We start from the raw sequence: 24,989 nt of genomic DNA on the forward strand, positions 1-24,989 counted from the left end.
TTGAATGTCACATTTATTCTTTTTGTTTTTATAAGAGATTTAAGGTCACATGGTTTTAGTATGTATGGACTAGAGGACTAGTATAAGGATATTCAAAGAGATTATGTATTAGGGTTTTCATTTTTTATCCACCTTTTACTTTTCTCTAGTTTTCACTATGTCTCAATCCAATGAAAAATTGTCATATATTTAGAAAAAGAATATAAAATAATATTTTTATTCTATCTGTGAGATATGATCGGTTTGAGAAAGTTTCGGGAACAAAGATTCTCATTATAAAATGTGAAGGGTGGGTTAGAAGTTAGTAAAATAGATTCCACATTTTACTGCATTTGCATCATTCCATGGTCCCTCTCAACTCTCTTAAGCGTGTCTATTTATTCTATCTCATTCTCCCTTCCATTTCCTCATACAACTTTCAAAGTTCAACTTATTGTAACTACTTCTCTTCCCTTTATATGAAGCTATTCTAGTTTTGCATGTAGCATGTTAGCTATAGTTTATGCATTGTGCTGACTCCATGGTAGCATTTATGCAGGAACATGGCTCTTCTTGGACTACTTCTAGTGGGAATTCTCTCCATGCTCTCGTGTGTTTATGCTTATGGCTATGGCGGTTGGACTAATGCTCATGCCACTTTCTATGGCGGAAGTGATGCTTCAGGAACAATGGGTTTGTCTTTCTTATATAATAACTCAATATGGGTTTCTCATTCTTTAGTTATTGTTTACCCTAATTGTGAGAAAATGTAGTTAATGGAAACATATTGAGTCGGAAGCATGGTTCACGTTGTTCACATTGCATAGTGCAATTTAAAACACTGGTTATACTGCTTTTAATAGCAGTTGTCGTAATGGTTTCGGAAACTCCAAAAACTTTCATGTTTCGGCTAATTACGAACATATCCAACCAACGTGGCCACAACTTTTGTCATGATATGGCATCTGCGACTACTAAAACCTAAACATACAGGCATTTATAGCGGTCGTAGACCCAGATTTAAAACCTAGATCTGTTATATAACTTAAGTTTCTTTACTTGCTTAGTAAAATCTTTATGCAGGTGGAGCTTGTGGGTATGGAAACCTATACAGCCAAGGTTATGGGACTAATACTGCAGCATTGAGCACGGCCTTGTTCAATAATGGCTTGAGCTGTGGTGCATGTTTTGAAATTAAATGCGTGAGTGACCCAAAATGGTGCCTACCTGGCTCCATAATAGTCACTGCCACCAATTTTTGTCCACCTGGTGGGTGGTGTGACCCTCCACAACACCATTTTGATCTTTCTCAACCCATTTTCCAGCACATTGCTCAATATAAGGCTGGGATTGTACCAATCATTTACAGAAGGTAACTTCAAAATATATCTTTTCTTTCATCATATGGTTTTTACATCGGCAAGGATCAGTTTCTCTATTTAAATTTTCCCTCGTTTACTAGTTAAGTTTGGAGGAAAATAAAGGAAAAAAGAATGCTAGAGAGCTATGAAATAAACTTATTAAGATGACTCTAAAGAATTCATTTTCTTCCCTCCAAAATTCAACTTACAAACAGATATTTAACGACTTAATTTTTTTATCAGACGAACCTATTTTTTAGGGAATAAATTAGGTTGAGATCATGTAGCTATATTTGCTTTGACCATGTAGCTAATTTTTTTGTTGGGTCATTGGATTTGAAGGGTAAGGTGCAGAAGAAGAGATGGAATGAGGTTTACAATAAATGGCCATTCATACTTCAACTTGGTCCTTGTCACAAATGTTGGAGGTGCTGGTGATGTACATTCTTTGGCCATAAAAGGTTCAAGAACTAGATGGCAAGCCATGTCAAGGAATTGGGGCCAAAATTGGCAAAGCAACTCCTACCTGAATGGCCAAAGTCTTTCATTTTTAGTCACAACTAGTAATGGCCATAGGGTGGCCTCATACAATGTTGCACCACCTAGTTGGTCCTTTGGACAAACCTACATCGGAAGACAGTTCAACTACTAACCGAATGTTTAATTTATGCTTCTCGATAATAATGCTGATTTTAAGGTTATAGTTGAAACTGCTAAGTCGTATGTGGTACTAGTTCTGATATATAGTTGAGTGGTGTAGATGTTTTTGAGTTGGGCTCAATGAAGATGGAGTAGCCCATTTCTTCATATATATTTTGTTTTTTTTTTATGTAGTAAGATTTTAAAGAAGGTGCACTTGCTTAAAAAGAAGAGGTGATACTTTCTCTAGTAAGAAAGAATAATGTTAAAAAGGTGATTGAATGTGTCCTTGTAGAGTTATTGAAGGTTGATGAATGTGTCCTTGTAGTTATTTAAAATTGATGAATGTGTCCTTGTAGTTATTGATGATATTGATGAGTGTGCCCTTCTTAAGAGACAACATATATTACTTTCATCATGGGTTGATTATGTAACTTACCTTACCTAGTGTCATTTGTTTGTTGTTTTTATTGCTATGATTTTTAAGATTTTCACTCATACCATAATACTTCCTGAAAATATGGAAAATATAATTTAGAATAAATATATATTTTAGTTCATCATATTTTTTGACCCTTATTAGTTTAGTCTTTTAGAAAAGAAATGACCTAAAATAATCTCAAAAATTTTAAATGTGTCAAATTAATTCTTTTTAGAGTCAAATTAGTCTCTACTAAATGTTATAAAATATGCTAAAAATGACTAATTTGACTCACATTTAAAATGACTAATTTCTTTTTTTAAGAACTAAACTAATAAGTCAAAAAATATGATGGACTAAAATAGGTATTTCCTCTATAATTTAATCTTCAAAGATTTCAAACATGACTCAAGTTAATCCCTTTGTTATTATATGACTGTTTATGTTACTAAAAGGGTATAATCTATCCTTGTCCTTGAAACTATTTTCATTAACTTGCTTATTCTTTCACCCACTTTTACATTTTTTAACCAACAAATGAAAGCATGGTGCAAGCTATATGTGTAGCAGAAGGTTGTGACCAACCACTAGTGGCTCTTAGCATGGGCTTCATTGATTGGGATCATCTAATAGTCTAATCCTAGAATTTGAGGTAAATAAGGAGTTTGATAATTATAATATTATTTTATTAAAATCCAAAACATTAAAAAATTATTTATGTCACATGTTACCATATTCATTCATTCAATACTAAGAGGATCTCTACTAGAGGGAGATAATGGGACCAAAAACATTTTTACTTGGTAGTTTGTATAACAATAAATAAGCCTAAATCATACTAGGTGATGGACTAAAAACTTTTTTTCATACTTTTTAAAAAACAAGGGCTAAGTATAATATTCAATTTAAAGTATTCTTGAAAGAAATCCCAACATGGATAAATTGAGTGTAGTAATCATGAGTCTTTCCAAAAAGTCTTCCACTCTATAAAATCAAATGTTATCATAAGTTTTGGTAAGTGATTGTGTAATAAAAAAGTGATATGTTTTCTCGTAGGAAATTAAATGTCATAGAAGAGAATATCAATGTGCCACTTGTAAACAAACTCAATTACATATATACATATATGTTAAATATGTTACCTCTGAAACGATTTCAACAATGAAGTTTATCTCAAATCCCTTCCACAAATACAGAAACTTTATCACATTTTGTAGCACCCCACCAAGAACAACAACCCAAGCCACCAGCATATTCAACAATAACACACCTGAAACTGTACAAACACAAGTAAACCAATCCTCACCGTTCAATGTTTACATGGTTTGGATCACTTTAACATTAAGCATTAAGACAATAATTGAGTAACGACAGAATAAAAATAATGAATTTTGTCCACATTATCTGTAACAACTGTCCATTATAGCACTTTAATATAATATAGAAAAAAATACATTATTCATTATTCATATAAATTACTCGGAAATAGTTGAAATTGAAAAGTCGATAATAATTAACACATAATTAAAGAAGTTAATGAAAGTACATAGTGAAGCATGATCCACGTGAGTTACTAGTTATGCGGCAATCCTTATGCACTGACAACGAAGAAGCACTTTCCTAACTTGCGTGGATCTGACGCAGATTCAAACACTGTTTCAGAAAGTTCCTACCTCGTTCATATTATAATCTCTATATATATATATACTTCTACTACAGTACTATACATATTCATACTCAGTTACTCACCATTTTCACTTGCATATACTCTCTATCAACGCATTCATTCCTTCACCAATTTCAACAACATGATGATGTGTTGTCACTCACGTTTTATCCTTCTTCTTCTTCTTCTTCTTTCATCTATGCTCTTTCTCTCTTTTGGTTATGGTATGTTATATTATTTATCATTTCATGTTTTAAATGCTCTATGTTGCTTCTTTCATTGCTAAATTTCATGAGATGAGCCTAAACTATGATTCATTTTCATTAAAAAGTTATCATTTTCAATAATTTAAAACTAAGGGTAGTATAGTCAAAAATGAAATCATTCCATTCAATTGAGTTGGTTTATGACTTTATGTAATGTTCACTGTTTTTCAGTATACATCAAATGCTGAAGGTCAATGTTTCAATTTTTACGAATGATATTAATAAAATTAATTTTTTATTCATAGAGCAAGAGAATATAATTACATTCAATCCAATACTAAAATAATAGAGTACTAATCTTATGTCATGCTTTTAGCTCCTTTAATCACTACAGATTCAAATATATTCTTCAACAAATTGTCACTACCTCCATTTTATAAAGAAAATTAAAGTTTATTAGTGTAGAAATTGATATTTGACATATTTATCTTTATTTAATATTTTATTGGTTTGTGTAAGTAATGGAAAAAAATTAATGAAAGAAATGATATGATAAAAAATACAATAAATATAATTGAAACATGGTTTATCAAATAAGAAATTAATTATTTTCAATATCTATGCATAATCAGTATATCATCTACTATTCATTTATATATTACTTATTTTATTAATGATTGAATTTGAGTAATAATTTATAAAACACTTTTTGCATACATTTTTTTCTCATTTTTTTTATTAGTTTGACTTTATCCTTTATTTATTTAATTCCTTGTTGATGTGTTTTTTTCCTTCTATTTGTAACTTCTAAGGATCAGTGAGAGTGAAAGCCACTTCTGACCATAAGTATTCTGGTGCTGAAAACGAGGTTGGTTTGTTTCTTTGCTTTTCTTTACAACATCAAAATATTATTTGGGAAAATGATATATTTTCCTACTAATTTTTCTAACTACAAGAAGATGACATGTGTCACAATAAAATACTTTAATTAGTAATGATTGAATTATAAATAACATGTATCATTTTTTTATGGGTATGAAAATTTAGTATAATGATATAACAATGCTCTATTATTTCAATAATAGAATAAATTAAAATTCAGTTTTCCTTCTCTTCCTACTTTCTTTTTTCAACCTATGATATATAAACTTTAGTTGACTACACATTAGGAAAAAAATTGGTATTGCCACAAATTTATACACCATTAACCATATATATAAACTTAATATCTATGCAGCACATCATATGTTAATTATAATTAACTATTGAATAATATTAATTAATATATATAAATGGTAGATGATGTGTCGATGTCGATAATTCGTCTAAAAGTTTAGATTTTCAAAATATTAACTAGGCATTCCTTTTTCTATTTTCAGGAATATGATGGAGAAATGGGTATAATGGATTATGCAGAGCCAGAGCCAAATACAAACCCCAGAACAGGGTATCTTTTAAGCCCTCCTTCACCTGTTCCAGCTCCTCCTCCACATAGCTGAATATAAACACAACATTATAATTTTGTAATTGTTTTTTTTATGAAAGGTTTTATAAGTGTTGTATGTAATAATATGTGATTATAATTTAGTTGGAACTTACTTAACCATTAACATATTGAGTTGAGATTAGTTCTATAAATATATATGTGATATATATATCTACAACAATCAAGTTTCAAAAGGTAAACAATAAATCTCTAGACAATGATGTGAAAACTACATTGTTCATATTCATTATTTGTATTATGGAATAATTGAAATGAAAAGTTATAATTGTTTTTCTCTACATGCCTCATTCATGAAAGACAACATTTTTACAGTAGTGCAGAACAGCTATGAGATTACAGTACTAACTTGTTTAATTAAAGAAAGGGGTGCATGTGACCCTTCTTAAGGTCCACAAATATGAGGCCAAAAAGATGTACATTCCACCATTTCAGAAAGGATAGAGAGTGTAAATGTTTTTTATACTATCAGTAAATTATGCATAGTTAATTTATTAATTATTATTGACTCTCAAACAAAAATAATACAAATCAATAGTGGATTGTGTTGACATTATAAAAAAATTTACATTATTAATGCACATATTTTAAACTCCTTCAAAAATGGAAGTTGTCTTGTGATGATTATTGGTGATGGCAAATTGGCAATTGTGCTATCTCTTACACTTGCACTTGTACTTAACCTCCATTTTGAGTAGTATACTATTTTATAATAGGTTCATGTATTCTTCTCCCGGTTAACTTATGGTAATGTTGTTGTTTAATGATTCTGATGTCAAAAGTTTCAATCATTGAAATAATCTCCTTATTTAAGGGATAAGATTGTGTACATCTATCATCTTTAGGGATGACAATGAAAATCGAACTTGTGGGTACTTACCCAAACCGAACCCAAATTTAATGAGGAAAACTCGATGTGATTGGGTTCGGGTTTTACCTAGGTTTAATTTTCGGATTTGGGTTTGGTAGAGCAAAGGCCCTAACCCGAACACGCCCCGAAGTAATGTAATTCAATTTAAAATTAAAATTTTTATCATGTATCCATTGTTTTTAATTTCTAATTTTACTTTACATACTATTGGATCCTCATACATGAAAGAAATGAAATAATATAAGAGAAAATAGAAATGTTATAAAAAAATGAAACGAAAATGGTATCATATTTTCCTTAGTACATTTATAGTCATGGTTTTTTCGGGTTCGGGAATAATATCTTTATTTTCAACCTCATTGAGTTTGGGTTCGGTTCGGGTTTTGAATTTCGGTTCGGATTTGGGTATGTGGAAACTCAATCCCAACCCACATTGTTGCCAATACTAATCATCTCCAACCCTCATTAGGTGAGAGTCTCTTACATTAGCCGATAAAAGCCCTATAGAAGAGTAATTTCCTTTTGTTTTTAATTTAATAACCTCTTCAACCTAATAAACTTAAAGTATACTCAATACACAACCTATAGTCCTTAGTTAATGTTAAGCACACTCTTTGCAAACCCATAAATCTGCCTTTGGAGGCTTTCTTTATGGTCACTGGTAAGTTTTATTCACAGAATTGATTTTGATAGGCATAAATATTGTTCTGATAAAATAGTATCAAATTTCAAAATTAATTGATCTGATAGTGTATATTACTATGATTTGAAAGGGGCTAAATGATTTAATTCTTAGAATCTGTAGCATGGAATGCAAGTTGATTCAAATTGAAACATTGATTTAATGTAGAGGAAAGTCTAGAAACACCATTGAACTTAATACTATGCATAACTTAGTCCTACATTTCAAAAATGTGCATAAAAACATCTTAAACTTTGATTTGGGTCAAGAAGTCCATTGCTACAAAAAGGTTTAAAATTTGAGCAATAAATTTCATGTGAGTAGCATATGAATTTTGAAGTGTTAAACCTTCAAGAACATTTTAGGTTTTCTATTAACCTTTCCAATGATACTCCATCTTTAACTTCACTCATAATCCCTACTCCACCATGGTACACCATCACCTTGACAACTCTGCCTCGACCTATTGTTGATATGTTGATTACAACAACAACATGGAATCAAAACTAATGGATGTTGGTTCAAGTAGTACATGTTTCACACATATTCCTGACTCGAATATGATTGCATATAGTACGAGGATACATATGAGAAACAAAAAAACAACAAGGAATCGATTTCTAATGGACACTAAGATGAGTATAATGGTTTGGTTCATATCGATTTCTAATGTAGTGTAAATAGGTTAGGTTAAACTTTACCTTAAATATACTGAATTTATATAGCATATAAGAATATGTGTTTGACCTGTTTACATATTCAACAAAATTTAAAGGCAAAAAAATATTTGAAAGTCCGATCTGACTTATTAGTCTATCTAATGTTTATTATATTATAAGATCTTGAAGTAGGTGAATATGCCTACAACAAATAAGCTAATAAACCTAATTTTAAGTATATGCATTTAACCCTTAGAATTAAATTATATTTTTATGTACATTTTATATTAAAATTACACATATAATAATATTAATTATTTTAAAATACTATAAAATGAATATCATTATATAATATAATTAAATAAGTCATTATATTAGTTTAATAGACATTTCAGATGATTTAAAGTTAAGCTAAATATGTTTTTTAACAAGCTTTAACATGACATGTGTACGAAATTTTGGCCAAACCAAACATGTTATATGCTAAATAATAAAAAAAAATATAATCCTATTCACTTTAGTTATTATTTCTCATTATATCATTAATAAAAATATAAAGTTTTATAAAAAAGTGAATATATCATTTATTATGAGTAATGTGTTAGTATATTCTTATATTTAAGAATTAATAATAAATAGTAGACTACCCACCATACCAAAAAGTAAGATACAATTATTATTTTTCTGTTGAAGAAAATCTAAAATTGGAAGAAAGAAAAGTGCATTTAAGTCTTTGAAAACAAAAAATGTGTGACACTTTTCCATTAATAATAATAATAATCACTTAATCACTCTTTTCTTCTCTCACATCTCTTACCTTTGCTTCTTCACCAGCCAAGCTTCTCATGGATGCATCCTCAATCGACATCTTCCACATTTATCGAAGATTTTCTGGTAATTACCCAATTCAATTCTTCATTTTCTTCTTTCATTTTCACTTTTTTTCTGGGTTTCATGCTAGTTCTTGATTCTCTCCCAAAATTTAAACTAACATCAACAAGTGATGTTTATTTTGCTTTAGTTTTTTATATATTATTTACTTCTTTCTATAAAAAGAGACAAATGTTTGCGCAATTGTAAGGTTGTTGCTCAGTTAACTCTAGAAAGAGTCTTTTCGGAATCTCGTGCACTTGTCCACCTTTTTTTATGTATTTTTTTGTGTGGAAAAATTTCATTTTGTTATGGGAATCTTTTGTAGACATAAAATCAGGACATGGGTGTATGATTGGGAAAGAAGGGTACAGGCAAGATAGTGATGTTCAGAAGGCTAAGCTCTCAAGGGAGGCATTGACACAGCTCTCAAATTTGGTGGAGTCCCAAGTGAGGTATGTCTTTTTGAATCTTGCGATTTTAAAGGGCGGCTTAGTCCACGAGGCTCCCACTTAGTGGGATCTGGGAAGAGGACATGATTTTATCCCTGCAAGCGGAGAGGATGTTTCCACTTTCAGGATTTGAACCTGTGATCTCTTGGTCACTATGCGTCAACCTTACTGTTGTATCGAGTTTCACCTATTGAATCTTGAGATTTTCTTAGGATAAATTTGAAGCCAAGTAGTTATAATACTGATGTAGTAACGTGTTAGGGTCCAATCCATCGATATGGACTTGAGTTCCACACAAGAAGTATGGGATTCAGTGTGGATTTTATATGGCCTTGGGCATTCCAACCACAAGAGTAACTTTTGTGGTGTGGTTCTCTTATGCTTTTTATATATTGTTTTGCTATTAGAACTTACTTTCAATGCACTGCCAAAGGACTAGTGCAATGGCAACTAAGAACTTACTTTCAAATTGTAGGAATTGTATGATTCACAACTCAAATTGTAGGAATTGTATGATTCACAATTCAGATAGTAGGGATTGTACAACTCACAATTCAGATAGTAGGAATTGTACAACTCACAATTCAAATTGTTGGAACTGTACGACTTACCACATAGATGTGGTGGGGTGAATCGGAGGCGTCAGCAAAACATTGCCGTCTGTTCCAAAAACAAAAGCCCCTTAGCGCCCCGGGACGGGAGTGGGCCCTACGCGCAGGCAACAGCAGCATCGTTGCCGGAATCGCACCACACCTGAGTCATGGAATTTGGTGGTGACCTGTAAATTTCTGGATAGAAAGGATTCGCGGGTGCTGCACTTTTGTTGGTCCGAAGTTGGACTATATAGTTCAAAATGGAAAGGGTCTGTTTTTTCCTTCTTTTAAATTGACCTTACAGTCATGGTGTGGTACGTTTTGATTAAGTGGCGACATTTAGATTTTAGTCTATTTCAGTTTGTGCAATGCTTTGACAATTTCTAGTCTAAGTGGCACTCTACTCCTGAAAATGCCTATTTAATCAAGCAAAATCCATACTGCTAGAGTCACACCCAATTCTTTCCATAATTTCTCTCATTTCCACTTTCCACAAATTGTAAGGGTCCGAATGAAAAGTTTCTTATTTTCTCTTATTTCCTTCTATTTCTACTATGAATTTATGAATGTTTTATTCATATAGTGAATATATACTCATAATATGTACTCCTTATATATCAACCCTTTTTGTTATCTTTATCAATCCTACTATTTGATACGATTTACGATTCAGAGTAAAAAATTAGCCTAGAGATTCAAGATTTGATAATCTTGCTAATATATATTTTACTGTTTGTGCTTCTTGGAAGAGAGTGAGACTCAACGCAATAGTAAGGTTGTTTCTCCGTGACCAAGAGGTCACGAGTTCAAAATCTGGAAACAACCTCCCAGGTTGTGAGACTAAGGCTGTACAATCCTCCCCATACCCCACTAGGTGGGAGCCTTCTGCATTGGGCTGCCCTTTTCCTGTTTGTGCTTCTTGGCTTCATGTGTAACTTGATGATGCTGGCTATTTTCCTAAGGCTAAAACTTTGGAATTTTGACACTAATTTATTTATAAAAATGTATTAGAGAAGCAATGGGATTAGCTCAAGTACTTTATTAGTGTGTAAGGAATTATATATTGATGATCAGTAGAAATGGTGGCTATAGATTGAAATTAGAAAGATAATTTTTGATGAAATAGTTGTACAATGAATTTGCGTCATGTTAATTAATTTAGTACGGGACTCTTGGTTGAAAATCTCTTCCATTATTTTTATGTAGATTATTTAATAGTTTTCGATGTCAAGCAATACATGCTGCATCTAAGAGACCGTGATTAATAAACACATTTAAAATGGTGTGCTTAGTTGCTTATTTGGTTATGGTATTTAGAAAATATTGGTGAATATTAAACAACATCTGGAATAAGAGAAAATTCTATTTGACTTCCCTGGGAATCATTCATTACAACACCCACATCGGAAATGTGTTATGATGATGTGGCAAAGAAAATGAAGTTTACAAAGAGAAATTGGTAAAGAATCCTTAAATTTTAAAGAGGTTTGATGAAGTATTAATGATTGAAAAATCTGTGATAATGGAGTAATAGAAATGTGTCATATGTGGAAGTAAGGTGTCACTTAAGCTTCGGGAGAAATTTTATCACACAGCTATAAGACCTGCAATGTTATATGTGATTGAATGTTGAACGATAAAATGTGAACAAGAGAATAAACTCAATGTAACAGAGATGAAAATGTTGTATTGTTTGAGTAAACACACTAAACAAGATAAGATTATGAATGAATGCATCAGAGAGAAAGTTGAGATAACTCTTATTGCATAAAAATGGTAAAATCATGCCTTAGGTGGTTTGGGCATGTGCGAAGGAGACAATTAGAAGCTCCAATAAGGAGAATAGATCAAATGGAGGTTAGTCAAATTTCTAGAGGCAGATGAGGGCCAAGAAAAAGCTTAGGAGAAACAGTTAGGAAAGACTTAGATATCAATGCTTTGTTGATGAACATGATTTATGATAGAGCATTATGGTGTCGTTCGATCCTCGTAGCCAACCCCACCTAGTGAAGCTAAGATTTGGTTGTTGTTGTGGTATCGCTTGATTTAGGAATTGAAAAATATATATGGTTATTTAGTTCTAGACCAACGGTAGTTTGGACTTTTAATAAAAATCTTTGTAGTATATTTCTAGAGCAAAAGTAGTTGGGACATAGGTACATACATTGTCTGATAGCTTTTATTTTATGGTAATTTGAGTTCTGAGATGGTACATGTCATGAAGTTATAGGAAAAAATCTTTGTTTCTTATTTAAGGCTATTCTTCAAGGAAACGATGTCAATGAACACTAAAGGGAAATTATTTTCTCGATAGTCAAGGCAAATATGATCATGCATTTATGTTTAGTAATTGATGTTTTGTAAGAATTTGTAAGCAAACTGAAATTCTCAATGAACAATGGCAACTTTTATTTTTCACTGCTTCGTTAAGACAATTGCTTTCATGACAACTTAGATAGATGATGTTGGAACTAACTACTTATTCAGTTTTCTTGGCGATTTTATTTGATGTCGCAGCATCAGATAAATGTATGAAGCTCCAAATTATGTGTATGTTTTTATGTTCCCTTCTCTGATGATCACCTGTGTTCTTTTACTATGTCCGTGGTATTTTTTATAATTGTTTATAATGTATTGAACAATGAAGGCTTCAGCTCAATCCTGGCGGTTTTCATGTTGTCTTTTGGTCTCGTGTGCTTTGCATTTGGAATCTACATTGAATCAATACTTCTTTTCTATTTTGAACTTTCTTGACATGCCGAATTTTCCAGGGTAACAATTTTTGATGAACTTTCAATGCTCATGTCAAGGGTGGGCGTGATGGTGAGTTTCGAGTTCTTTGACATTTTGTAGTTATGCAATTTCAGATATTTTTATCCTTAAAAGTCTCTTTCTGTCTTCCAGTTCACAAGTAGGTTTTATCATTTCCTTTCCTATATGCAATAGTTGGATGGATAGAACTGATAGAAGTAAGATGATAGAACTCCTAATTCTAAACTGATAGAATTCTATTTATAATGCTATTGTGATGGACCAGACAAAGGTCAGGTGCTGGGACCGAGGCCGAAACAGCATAAGGAATGGTTAGTCTACACTAGGAGAAGTAGGAGAGAGCGTATGTGTCCACGTATTGCGAGATATAGGGAAGAGAGCGTATTAAAGTTTTTATTCATCATTTTGGACAGAGAGTGATCTCTGGGAGCCTTAGGCTCTGGTAGGGTCTTTTCTATTTCCTGAAGAGCTGTTAAGCTCATTTGTTCTGAAATTAAATATATTCACTCGATATGCCATTGGAACTTCTAGAAAAAAGTGAAGTATTAAGAGAATGTGTGTTCTCCATACTATATAAGGTGAGAGAACAAAAAGAGATATGACATGTTTCAAAGATTCCCGCGCTTATTTTCTGCTCTTGTTTTATGATAATTAATTTGAATATGTGCTTCCTTTGTTCCTCATTCCAGGCAGATTATTCAGAATTCTCTCGGTTCTATGACTTTGTTTTCTTCATGTGTCGTGAAAATGGTCAAAAGAATATTAGTAAGTATCCAAGATTGTTCTTTCTACATAATTTTCTATTTATTCAATAAAGTGGTGAAGCAGTATGCAATACTCACTCTTATAAAGAAAAAAGTATTTAATACTCATTGGTCATTCTTTCTACATATTCTTCTATTTATTCACTTTTTAAATTTTGATAATTTACAGCTGTAAGCAAGGCGGTAACTGCATGGAAATTAATTCTGTCTGGGAGGTTTCCACTGCTTCATCAATGGTGTGACTTTGTTGAGGTACAATAATGCATAGAGAATTCACTAACTTATGTGGGGTTTCACTTTTCACCGATGGGGAAGGGTAGTGTTTGAGAGGGAAATTTCACCAGTTATATACTTTGCAGGTGATGTTGTGTACTAGACTACTAGTAAAAGGATGGTAATTACAGTGTTGAATCAGAGGGTGTTAGGTAGGGAAGAAGAAAAGAAGGAATAGAGACTCAAAATAATGAGATTGATAAGATGATAATGTGATAAAGAGACAAAACCCAGTAGTCCTATTTACTTATTTATTAATTTTTTATAGTAGAGTCATAGTTCGAACTACATAAGGAATCAAATCATGGAATACAAATAGCAAATAAATTCTAAGAGATCATCTAGTTAATCCATGTGCCAATCTTTTTGGTCAACCCATTAAGGTTGTGTTATTTTGCTTTTCTTTTGTTTGAATCTGATCAATTACTTTTGTTTAGAAAAACCAACGATACAATATCTCTGAGGATACCTGGCAGCAGGTTCTGGCTTTCAGCTGGTACACACGTGATAGCTTGGAAGGGTATGATCGTGAAGGTACTCCTCTTGTTTGCGTTTTCAATTAACTGTCAACATGTTTATACACACTCTCCATGTTATGTAATTAACTCATTTGTATTGCAATAATACTTGCATAGTTATTTCAATTCTTCTTATTGTGCTGTATCGGCATGTTTGTTTTGGATAGCTAGCATATGGAGTTTAAATTAAGCTAATCTCATATTGAACAAAGAGATAAAAAAATATGTCTTTTACAACCTTGGGGAATCTACATTGAAAAACAGTGAGACATGATGTTGTGACTCATTTTGATTTTTTTTTCTCTTGCAGGTGCTTGGCCTGTTTTAATAGATGATTTTGTCGAGCATATGTACAGGTTTGATTTCTCTTTGCCAAAGAAAGCTTCTTAAATTTTTATGAGGATTTTAATGGCAATTCGTTGTTGTGCTAGGGTTACATAAAAATTGTTTTGGTTGTGTCCAAGGCATTGGTTGATACATATAACCCCTTAGGATGTCAAATATTCAATTTGTTAGTATTTATCGGTTGTGGATGATGCCCATATTACATGTGTTAGAGTGAGTTACTGGGTTAATTATTTTCGTTAACAAAGAGATTCAACTACATGAGTTAGTTCCTAGAAGTTATGTAGTCTTTCATATTTTGCATATTTTGGAGGGTCGTATATAAAATGATGTCTCAGAGGGGTTAACCTATAGGACAGGGTCAGTATAAGGGTGCTGCAATTTGTCTTTGATTTTATGGAGCCTTTAGCTGGATCTGCCGATCTCTTTAATTGTTAAGCTGGTGGACTCATATGTGAGTACAAGTTCTTTATAATTGCTACAGAGTACAGATTCACGCACATCTTGGTTTCATGCAGGATTGGGTGATTTTTAGATGTTGTAGATGGGAATAAGAATTTCGGGAAGTGTCAATTCAAATAGTAAAAGAATTGGGGGATAGCAGATCACTTAGATAGGCTAGTGATCAGTGACTTGCTAATGAAGAAGAGAAGTGCCTTAAGTGGTTTAATTGCTGTGGTACTTCCTGTTTGGAGATGTTAGAGATATAAAATCAATTTTGAGCCTTTCCCTTATGGCTTAAGAGTTTACGATAACAGGTCTTCAACATTCTTCAGGCCTGAGTGCAGGGCTCTTACGTGAGAAAGTGTGTTGGAGATATAAAGGCATAACCTTCAAAATCCTGGAATTGTAGTTTAAAGAACATTTCTGGAGGCACTAATATTTCCAGAAAACAAGGGATATAATTTTTTGGATATGGGTCTAAGTTTGGGATATGGTAAGGGGGTAAGTTAAAGCGTATGGTGATATCTATGAGCTGGCTTTGAACATTTTTGGTCATTTCATGCTTTGCAATTTCCACAAAAAATGCAGTAAATGAAAGACGATCGTGCATTTTGAAAGGGTAACCATGGGTTGTGTTATATTCTGTTCATGGTGTCTCAATACGGAGACTGGGATACATGAACTTTACAACCTTACGTTTTCGTCTTGTTATATTTAAACGACAGACTTGTATAGGGTTTCCTTTCCACATTCCAGTTGGGTTTAGTTTTCCTTGCAAGTTCTAAACCTTTGCCATTTTTTATGTTTATGATTGATTTCAGTCTAGAATTTATTATATCAGCATCTCTGAACTTTGTTAAGTATATTATTATCCTGCAGAATACCGGCATCGGGTTATGTTAATTCTGACATCCATTGTAACTGTGATGACCCAGAATCTCAGTCATGTGTTTTTGAGGACCCACTTCCTGGTATGTTCATTGAAATTAAAATCATTCACTGACATAAGGAATTTGAGTCTCAATCAGTGGCAAATGAATTTGTTCCTGACTAAGGTTTTCATACAGGACTAAGATATTTTTCTGGTCTAAAAAGGAAGTCTCTTGAGGACACAGGAAACAATGACATGGAATACTTAAATGAATCTGATGAATTGATTTCCTCAAATTGTAAAAGAAGTAGAGTTCATGGTGCAGTGGATTGGGATGATAATTCACAAGAAGAATGCATGGAAACTAGTAAACAAAATAGCCCATTTTGCTCATCAAAGTCTCCATGTGCTGTTGAAGGTTGTCTTTCAAAAGGATTTGCAGGGCTATTCTCAACTAGTTCATGTGTGCAATTTGGTAGAGAAAGGAGGTCTTCCTTTAGATAAAAGAACCCATTATATTTTAAGGTATATAGAAGTTTCTTTTGCTAGTTGATATGTGTTGTATGTATTTCTAATGGCCATAATAATCATGTAATTCTAGTTTCTCCAGTTTCTCATTATTGTTAACTAGTAATTTCATGCAGTTGAGTGTGAAATGGTGATCCATTGCCATGGACAAAATGAATAAATGTCTTGTATTTTGATTTTTCTTGATACAGTGAAGTCTTGGTATATTATCAGCTGGTTCTGGAACATGATTACATGAATCATGTTTGCAAGAAACATGGATCGTTGGTTGGATGGTTGGTGGTACCAACACAACCACATGAATTAAGAATAATAACATGACTAATCTAAAACAAACTTACATTGATAGAATAGAAACAAATCTTCATATTATTAATTGTTATCAAAGGGCTAATTTCAATCCATAGAATAAGAAAACTAGTTAGGCATGTTTAGAATATAAAAACATCCATAATTGTGCAACACATTTTTCGTTCTTAAATGGATCTTATTCATTATTTTATATTTGTTTACATTTTTCAACAATTAAGTAACTCAAGTCAAAATTACTTCCAATGATGTAACTTTATTTTCGTTCTTAAATGGATTTCACAAACTAATCCCACAACTATATTTCTTTCTCTTGTAACAATTTTTTATGTTTTTTAATACTGATTCACAATTTTAAGAACGGTGCTTATTTAGCTTACCGTTGCGAAATAAGAACAAGAACGACTCATCTTCAGTAATGAACTTGGATGAAGAACATGTTTATTTCACTGTCAACGTTTTTTTACAATTATGGTGCTCTAAGTCTAGACAACATGAGACTAGACATGGAGCGACATCTATAAAGATAATTAATAAAATAAAATAGTCTTTTTGTTGACCTCCACCTTGCTGCTTTGGTCTTTGATTTGACGTGCAACTAAGATGGTGAGGTGTGGGTATAAATTAGGTTTGTGTCTTCGTCTTCTCTACTTAAAAACTTATTCGATTAGACATGGGCTCTAATTAGAAATGACAATCTAACCTGAATTCATGAATATCTATCTAAGCTCAATCCGAATTTAACGGAGGCAACCTGTTTTAATTGTTTCGGGTTTTTTCCCGATTTTAAATATTTGGTTTGGGTTTGATATAAGTGATACCCAAACCTGGCCCAATTATGATTTGTATAATAAATATCAAATTATAGAATTATCTTATATATGACATATATCTATAACAAAAATGGGCAAAGAGGTCTAAATGATAAAGGGCATGGCTTTGGGCGAATTTGATATACGTTTGGATTGCTTAAAACCAAACGAAGATAGGGATGGTTGTCTCTTTTTTAACCCTGTTATGGTAGGGTTTAAGTATGAGATTTTAGATTTGAGGTTGTATAAGCATAAACCTAGCTCTGACTCGCCTCATTACCATCCCTAAAACTGTAAAAGTATATAATAGAGTGATTGAATTATATTAAAATCCAGAGTAAAACTATCTAGAAATCATGGAAATAAGTATATATAAAACGGACCCATAATGTCTAAAGGTGGTTCGTTGATACTTTTAAGGTTTATATGATACTTTTAACTCTTATTGCTGATTGGTTTATTCAGATGTAATATTTTTATTTGGATGCCACTGATCTAGTGATCTAGTAAAAGTGAAGCACAATGTGTGCTTTCTGTTTACACTATCTTAGGGTGGTACCAAGATGGTAGCAGTCTCAATCCAACAAACAAAAAAGCTATTTCCTAAATTTGAACAAATAGTTACTCAACAACAACCTTATTATTGTATCAACTTTCACCCTCATAAAAATTGAGTTTTGAAGTTAAAAAAACAAGATACTACCAAACAACTTGCAGCTTAAAAATGAGCTTTTCATACAACTAAAATATGAATCTCTAAATCGATTGAAGGCTCAGAAGCTATAAGACACGTGTCAATATCTGGTACATCCAATCTATCAACGGCTTAGAAGCTTATAATCCTAATCTATGATTATTATTCGATGAGTGTGGATTCACTTACTCCATATGAGTAAGTTTTTTAAACTTACTCTCCATCTTATCCATCAATTCTATGGACATCTCATGGTTTAGATTTATTCACTAATTAAAACCATTGGATTTTCTTAGAATTGATGGCTAGGATGGAGAGTAAGTTTTAAAAACTTACTTTTGGACTAAGTAGATCTCTCCTCCTTTTCAATTACATGTGACAATGATAAGAATAGAATATTAATTCAATCATAACAGAAACTTTAGCCGAGGGTATAAAGTTTGCTATAGAAATTTTGCTATACCACAGTTAAATTCAAATGCTTTTTTTGCAGTTAATGCTTGTTTCCTTGCACTATGCACTATAAATAAGTTGCAACTTTTCTATTTGTTAGATCCTGACAAATAGATCCATAACATAAAACATCACCCCTCAAAGATGAAAAAAAAACAATCTATTTCATGTGATAATATCATTCAGCTATCTCTGTTTCAAACAGTGTATGTCAGAATTTCATTAAACAGCCTTAAATGTCAATCATATTCATGGACAATCTTTAAGAATACTATCCAACAAATTCTACTTGTACAGTTAAATCCTTGATTCCAGCTTCATATAATAAATTTGAAACCTGAGACTTAGTGGCTGCCTTGTCAGTATCTTCTGACACATGTAGATGCAGTGTTCCAACAACATCTGTGTTTGTGAAGCTCCATACATGAAATTTTTGAATGCCGTAAACGCCTCTTACCTTCAAAACATTAGTTAATGCACTTTTTAGCTCATGCTCATGTACCCTAGGAACTCTTTGGAGCAAAATTTCTGCTGAATTTCTGAGTAAAGGTATTACTGAGGATATAACTAAAATGGAAATGAAAATTGAGCAGGCGGGATCGGCAACAAGCCACCCCTTGTACTTGATTAATAGGGTCGATATAACAACACCAACACTCCCCATCGTGTCTGCAAGAACGTGCAGGAATATCCCTTCCATATTGTGATCAATATGGTGATGGCTGTGCTCTTGTGGCTCTTTTGCCTTGGATAATGTTTTCTGCTGTGAACCACAATTTATTTTAGAAGAACAATCGGATCCGGCTGCACTATGACCTTCCAAGAGGGGAACTAGTGATGCTTCATGACAATGGTGGTCATCATCATGATGGTGCTGATGGTCATTCTTATCATGATAATCACCATGGTCATGGTGGTGAGCATGGTCATGGTGGTGATCATGGTCATGGTGGTGATCATGGTCATGGTGGTGGTCATGGTCATGGTCATGGTGGTGGTCAGGTGGATTGGCATCATGCTTGGCGCTCTGATTGCAGTGTTTGTCTGCATGACACTCAGCTTTCATGTGATCACTGTCATGATGGTGGTGATGGCCAGAATCATCAGAGCATACGGTAAGTGTGGCTGAGTGACTGTGTGAATGTGAATGTGAGCAAGATCCGGACCCTCCATGGGCATGATGATGTTCCTCATGAAAGAAAATTAAGCCGATAACATTGACTACGAGCCCACCAATTGAAACAACTAACAAGCTATTAGTTGATATTTCTTGAGGATCCAATATCCTCTCAAAGGACTCCACCACAATCAGTGCTCCCACAAGAACCAGAAAAACAGCATTAATATATCCTGAAAGAACCTCAAATCTTCCTCGGCCATAGTTGTAGTGTTTATTTGCAGGTAAACGAGATATATACGAAGCATACAGCCCAATTGCCAAAGCAGCACAATCAAACAGCATGTGACATGCATCTGATATCAAGCCAAGGCTATTGCTCATAAATCCTGCAACAAATTCCACAACCATATACCCAGTGTTGATCAAAAGAAAAAGCGCAATTTTCCTGGACTTCCTTTCACTTAAAACATGTCGTATTGGCTTCAAAATCATGTCACTCAATAACTCCGAAGACTCCTCTCCTGACCCACGATCATTCGAAACAAAAGGATCCAACTCCCTAACCGCAACATAGAGCAACAAACCGCAAACCAACAAACCCCAAAGGGTAAGTTCAGGAAAATAGAAAAGTTCTAATACAATGGTACAAACAAAAGTGACCAAAAACTCCTTCTGAGAATCAATGGAAGTTACCAACTTATCAGCACTATAATTCTCACTCAAAAGCACACCAAAAACAACAGTATTGACTAAAGGCCATGCTAAATTCTCAAAGTCCGCATTTTTTTCTTCAGATTCAAACAAGAGAAAACTAATAACAGCAGGAACAAAAAGCACAAGTGTAGTAAAAAACAATGTAATTAGCCGAACCCTTTTATAACCAAGTTGCTTAATCGTTCCCCAATCAATCGAAAATCGTTCATAACAACCTAAAAATCCAGACATAAAAGGAAGCAACATTGGCCAAATCTTCAAACAATTCCCATTGTAAAAAACAGGTTTTCCCCATTTAGGAAAACATTCAACTTGATCCCAACCAAAAGACAACATGAACAATCCCATAAACAACACCACAAATCCACGAACCCTAGAAACCTTCACATTCCTATTCCGGTCAACAACAACCTTTCCGGCTAAATTTCCGGCGAATTCAGCTAAGATCATCGCCGCAGTACCGCAATACCTAAGAGCTTGAAATCGAAGAAGAAACAAAAGAGCGAGAAGAAGAGATTTAACAAGAAGAATCCTAAAGTGAGAGTGCGTGATTGAGGATAACGCAAAAAGAGGCTGATTCGGTTTGATTCGATAGAAAGGGTTTCTAGAATTGGAAGAAGAAGAAGAAGAGGAAAAGAGAGAGAAAGAGAGGGTAAGGAAAAAGGAGAGAAGAGAAACAAGGAAAGAGAAGGGGAAGAGAGAGAAAGAAGGAGAAGAACGAAGAAAAGGAAGAAGAGAATAGAGAGAACGAAGTGAGAAGAGAAGAAGGAAGAGGAAAGAGAGAGAAGAGTTGTTGGATTTCGAATTCAATGAAAGACGCTGTTTGGATGGAGTTGGAATTGGTCTTGGAGTGGAAGAAGAAAAGGTGGTGGAACTGGTGCTGCGCGGTGTCACTGAGAGGCGGTGCGGCCGATGTTGGTGGTGGTGGTGGTGGTGATCGGCCATGGTCGGAGGATATGCAGTTTTCAAAGGGGAAATATGAGGAAGATGTATTCCTTCACATTGCTAATATCTATATCTAAGTCTTTGCTTCTACCTTTATCACATACAATATGTTGGATGTATATAAATATTTATATTATCAGCGTTACTAGTGTAATAAACGGACCGTACCGAATGGTTCGCTGACTAGACTTGAAAACGGCTTTGGTTTACAGTCTTAACTGAAAGAGCGTTGAACTATTTTGAACCACAGAAATTTCGCATGACTATGTTAAACCTGATTAAATCAGATTAACATGTGAAGTAAATCAGACGGTTCATTTAAAAAATTAAAAAAGTGTAACACTACTCTAATCTTCTGTTTTACTGTAGTCTAAAAAAGACGAAGAGATGTTACTTCAATGTAATTTTCTATGATTATTAATTATATAAAAATTTACATTTATATATAGTTATATATTTATAGATAAAAATTATTAATTATGTATGAAATCACTCAGTCAGATCAGACAATTTAACCATTTAAATCAATTAAATCTAATAGTGGCCTCTTTTGATTTGACATCCAGCTCGGGTTTCATAACATTGATCAGCGTATAAATATATTACACTCTTATATTTAATCTAACTTCTAAAAAAGTAACAAGCTAATGTCTTTTAGATATCATAAAAAAGTAACAAGCTAAACTATTTAGATATCATAAATATATTAAATGGTATGATTAATAGCCATTTGACACATATAATTTAGTAACAACAATATAGATAATTATTTGATTTATGTTTTATTGATTCCGTCAACTTAGAAGTCATATATTTCTAAAAAATCTAATGGTTATTGTATTGGATTAGCATGGATCATTTAAATAATAATGATATGTCAATTAAAATTTAAAAAACAACATAAGTGGTTATTTTTTATTATTAGTAATTTAAAATTTCATGTATGTAGGAACCAATTGTATCAAAAGTTAAAGTTTAAGGAGTATATGAAAAAAATTAATTCATGATATTTACTTGCAAATTTAAAGGAGTTTTATGAATTTGCTTTAAATATTATTACACTTAATTTTGAATGTTTTATTTTCATATTTTATTTATAATCAGATATGGTGTATTTTATTTAGTAGGAGAATATTTGAAGCAACAAAAATAACAAGGGTTTTTAATTAGAATATTGTTGAACACTTGTCACTAAATATAAGTCACAAGATGATGATTCATCAATGCATCTCACTTTTGATTACATAACCTGTTTTTAAAATTTTATAGTTGAAAAAACTTGTTCTATAACTGCATTGTTAACTTCAAAAGAAGATAAACTAATGTGTAAACAATTCATTTTTAACAAATTATCTGAAACATTATTGATTCATTTCAAAGAATTAAATCCAATATTATTATGTTTATCAATGATGTAAATCTCAAGTTGATTATCAAACGTCACCAAATCAAATGAACAAAAATTATTTTGATAAAATTTTGCAGGTGTTTAATCAGTTTTGTCATATCAAAACTAGAGTAGAAGTCAGCTAGACTCAAACAAAATATACATAAAAATAATTAAGTATCTGCCTTGAAAAATAATCAAGAAGTTCCTAAATTGCATATCTATAATATTACAAAATAATTTAACACGATAATAATTATTTATATTTTATGAAACATGTTATATTATTTACAAAAAAAAATTGAGGGTGTTCACACCCTCACTAACATATAGCACCGTACCTGCAAATAATATCATTAATTTTTCTTCATATTGATAAATAAATATGTATAGTACCCATCACCCAAACAAAATACACTATGTTATTCTAACTCAAGATATAGCTTCCCTTATATGAGGTACAATAAAACACTAGTAATTTACTTTGCTTTTTATATTTTTAACTAATTCTACTGTTTAGAAATAAAACTTTAGTTTTGTGAGGATAATGTTAGGTATATATTATTCTTAGATTCCATTAAGATGGAGTATTAATGTCAATGCTAAGATTCATAAACATTCTGTACATCATTTAACATTTTATTTGTATTAATTCGTTTGAAGAGATGATAATAATTAAAAATAAATGATAGATGATGTAATGATAATGTATTATATACAATAATTCCATTTTTTCTTCTCATTTTTCTATTTTATAATCTATACTTTCATTAGGTACATTTGGGAATATGACAATTTTGTGTTGTTATTTTTGATGTTTTTGTTAAAACTTATATTTCATTTTACCACAAAGGATAGCTTCATAAACATCAAAGAATAAGATAAAGTAAAACACCATCCATAATCTTGACAACATGTTTCTTTTTTAAATGAAAAGGGAAAAAGAAAAGTTTGAGTCAAAGAAATACTTCAAAAGTGTATAAGTAATAAATATACCATTGACTGATAGTTTTTTTTTTTTTTTTGTGAAATTATACAAATTACTTATATTTTTTTTAAAGATACATAAGTCATCCATAATTATATATACATATGTATTAGAGATAAGTGTAATTTTTAAAATAAAAAATAATGATGAGTTTAATTAAATCAAACAAAATATGGTATATTGCAAAGATAAGTCAAAATAGTATAAAAGTCAATATTTATTCATTATCTTTGGTATGTTACAATCTGTAGCAATAATTTCAAGGATATGTCTAAATCACTTTTATACTAAACTGTAACTAATCAAATAATGAATAAACATTGACTCTTATGCTCTTTAATTTTGTTTTCATAATATAACATATTTTGCTTAACTTAGTTACATTTATCATCCTTTCTTATTTAAGAAATTATATTTGTAATATATTATCTATGTATAATTAGAGGTGGTTTGTGTATATTTAAAAGAATGTATTATTTGTATAATAATTTCACTAAAACTCAAGGGTCATTGTAATTTACTCTAAATATATTATTCGAGGCGTCTCTAATGGAAATATTACTCGTGTGATTGATGTAATTTACTTTTAATTATATATAACATTTTCAAAAGATAATAAATAAATATTAATATAATCAATAGATTTTATATTGATTATTAAATATAAAGTAATATATTACATTAATATATAATTAATAATTAACCCAAGGAAATGTTATAAATCATTAATTATATAAAACTTAAATTAATTAAAAGGATAAGTAACTTTTAAAAAAAACCATACTTTAACATAATTAAACACTCAATTGGTATCAACAAGACATTGATCTAATAGTATAATAATACTTGTTAGGATAGATAACTACATAGACGAGGGAATATCATTCGCATTTCCAACACAATATATACTCAATTGGTGTTTTTTTATATATTTTTTTGATAATTTAATTTTGGTTATTTTTTTAAAATATTTTTTAGAATTGTGTATATTAATTAAAAACTTTATAAGAGTGAAAATGGAAAGATAAGACTAAAGTTTAGAATATTATTTCCACCTTATAAACTTTATGAAGAGAAACATATTGACCTGAAAAACCAGTTTCAGAGGACAATATAAGGTTATAAACTTTACAAAGAAAGAAACAATCA

At 31.8% G+C, this 24,989-nt stretch overlaps 4 protein-coding genes across 6 annotated transcripts; 3 read left to right on the plus strand and 1 right to left on the minus strand.

Moving 5' to 3' along the window:
* On the plus strand, positions 393–2,274 carry LOC109330505 (expansin-A15-like). The gene is made up of 5 exons (XM_019564712.1): positions 393–435; positions 528–672; positions 1,063–1,351; positions 1,683–2,040; positions 2,084–2,274. Exons 2-4 carry the CDS (start codon positions 543–545, stop codon positions 1,990–1,992), a joined length of 729 nt encoding a protein of 242 aa, XP_019420257.1. The 5' UTR covers positions 393–435; positions 528–542; the 3' UTR covers positions 1,993–2,040; positions 2,084–2,274.
* On the plus strand, positions 4,143–5,947 carry LOC109328625. Its single transcript, XM_019562182.1, has 3 exons — positions 4,143–4,290; positions 5,085–5,140; positions 5,652–5,947. Exons 1-3 carry the CDS (start codon positions 4,209–4,211, stop codon positions 5,769–5,771), a joined length of 258 nt encoding a protein of 85 aa, XP_019417727.1. The 5' UTR covers positions 4,143–4,208; the 3' UTR covers positions 5,772–5,947.
* LOC109330511 lies at positions 8,759–16,601 on the plus strand. 2 transcript variants are annotated; one of them, XM_019564724.1, is made up of 9 exons: positions 8,759–8,882; positions 9,187–9,313; positions 12,675–12,726; positions 13,365–13,440; positions 13,609–13,691; positions 14,150–14,246; positions 14,541–14,586; positions 15,899–15,990; positions 16,075–16,601. In XM_019564724.1, the coding sequence occupies exons 1-9, from the start codon at positions 8,834–8,836 to the stop codon at positions 16,392–16,394; spliced, it is 942 nt and encodes a 313-aa protein (XP_019420269.1). In that variant the 5' UTR covers positions 8,759–8,833; the 3' UTR covers positions 16,395–16,601. The 2 variants fall into 2 exon arrangements, with proteins under 2 accessions (XP_019420269.1, XP_019420278.1); XM_019564733.1 differs by having other exon boundaries at positions 16,087–16,601.
* On the minus strand, positions 18,757–21,545 carry LOC109330525 (zinc transporter 5). 2 transcript variants are annotated; one of them, XM_019564752.1, is made up of 2 exons: positions 19,782–21,545; positions 18,757–19,739 (listed from the first exon to the last, which is right to left on the minus strand). In XM_019564752.1, the coding sequence occupies exons 1-2, from the start codon at positions 21,463–21,465 to the stop codon at positions 18,958–18,960; spliced, it is 2,466 nt and encodes an 821-aa protein (XP_019420297.1). In that variant the 5' UTR covers positions 21,466–21,545; the 3' UTR covers positions 18,757–18,957. The 2 variants fall into 2 exon arrangements, with proteins under 2 accessions (XP_019420297.1, XP_019420290.1); XM_019564745.1 differs by having other exon boundaries at positions 18,757–21,545.

The sequence above is a fragment of the Lupinus angustifolius genome, chromosome LG02 (genome assembly GCF_001865875.1).
Source record: "Lupinus angustifolius cultivar Tanjil chromosome LG02, LupAngTanjil_v1.0, whole genome shotgun sequence".
Lineage (NCBI taxonomy): Eukaryota > Viridiplantae > Streptophyta > Magnoliopsida > Fabales > Fabaceae > Lupinus > Lupinus angustifolius.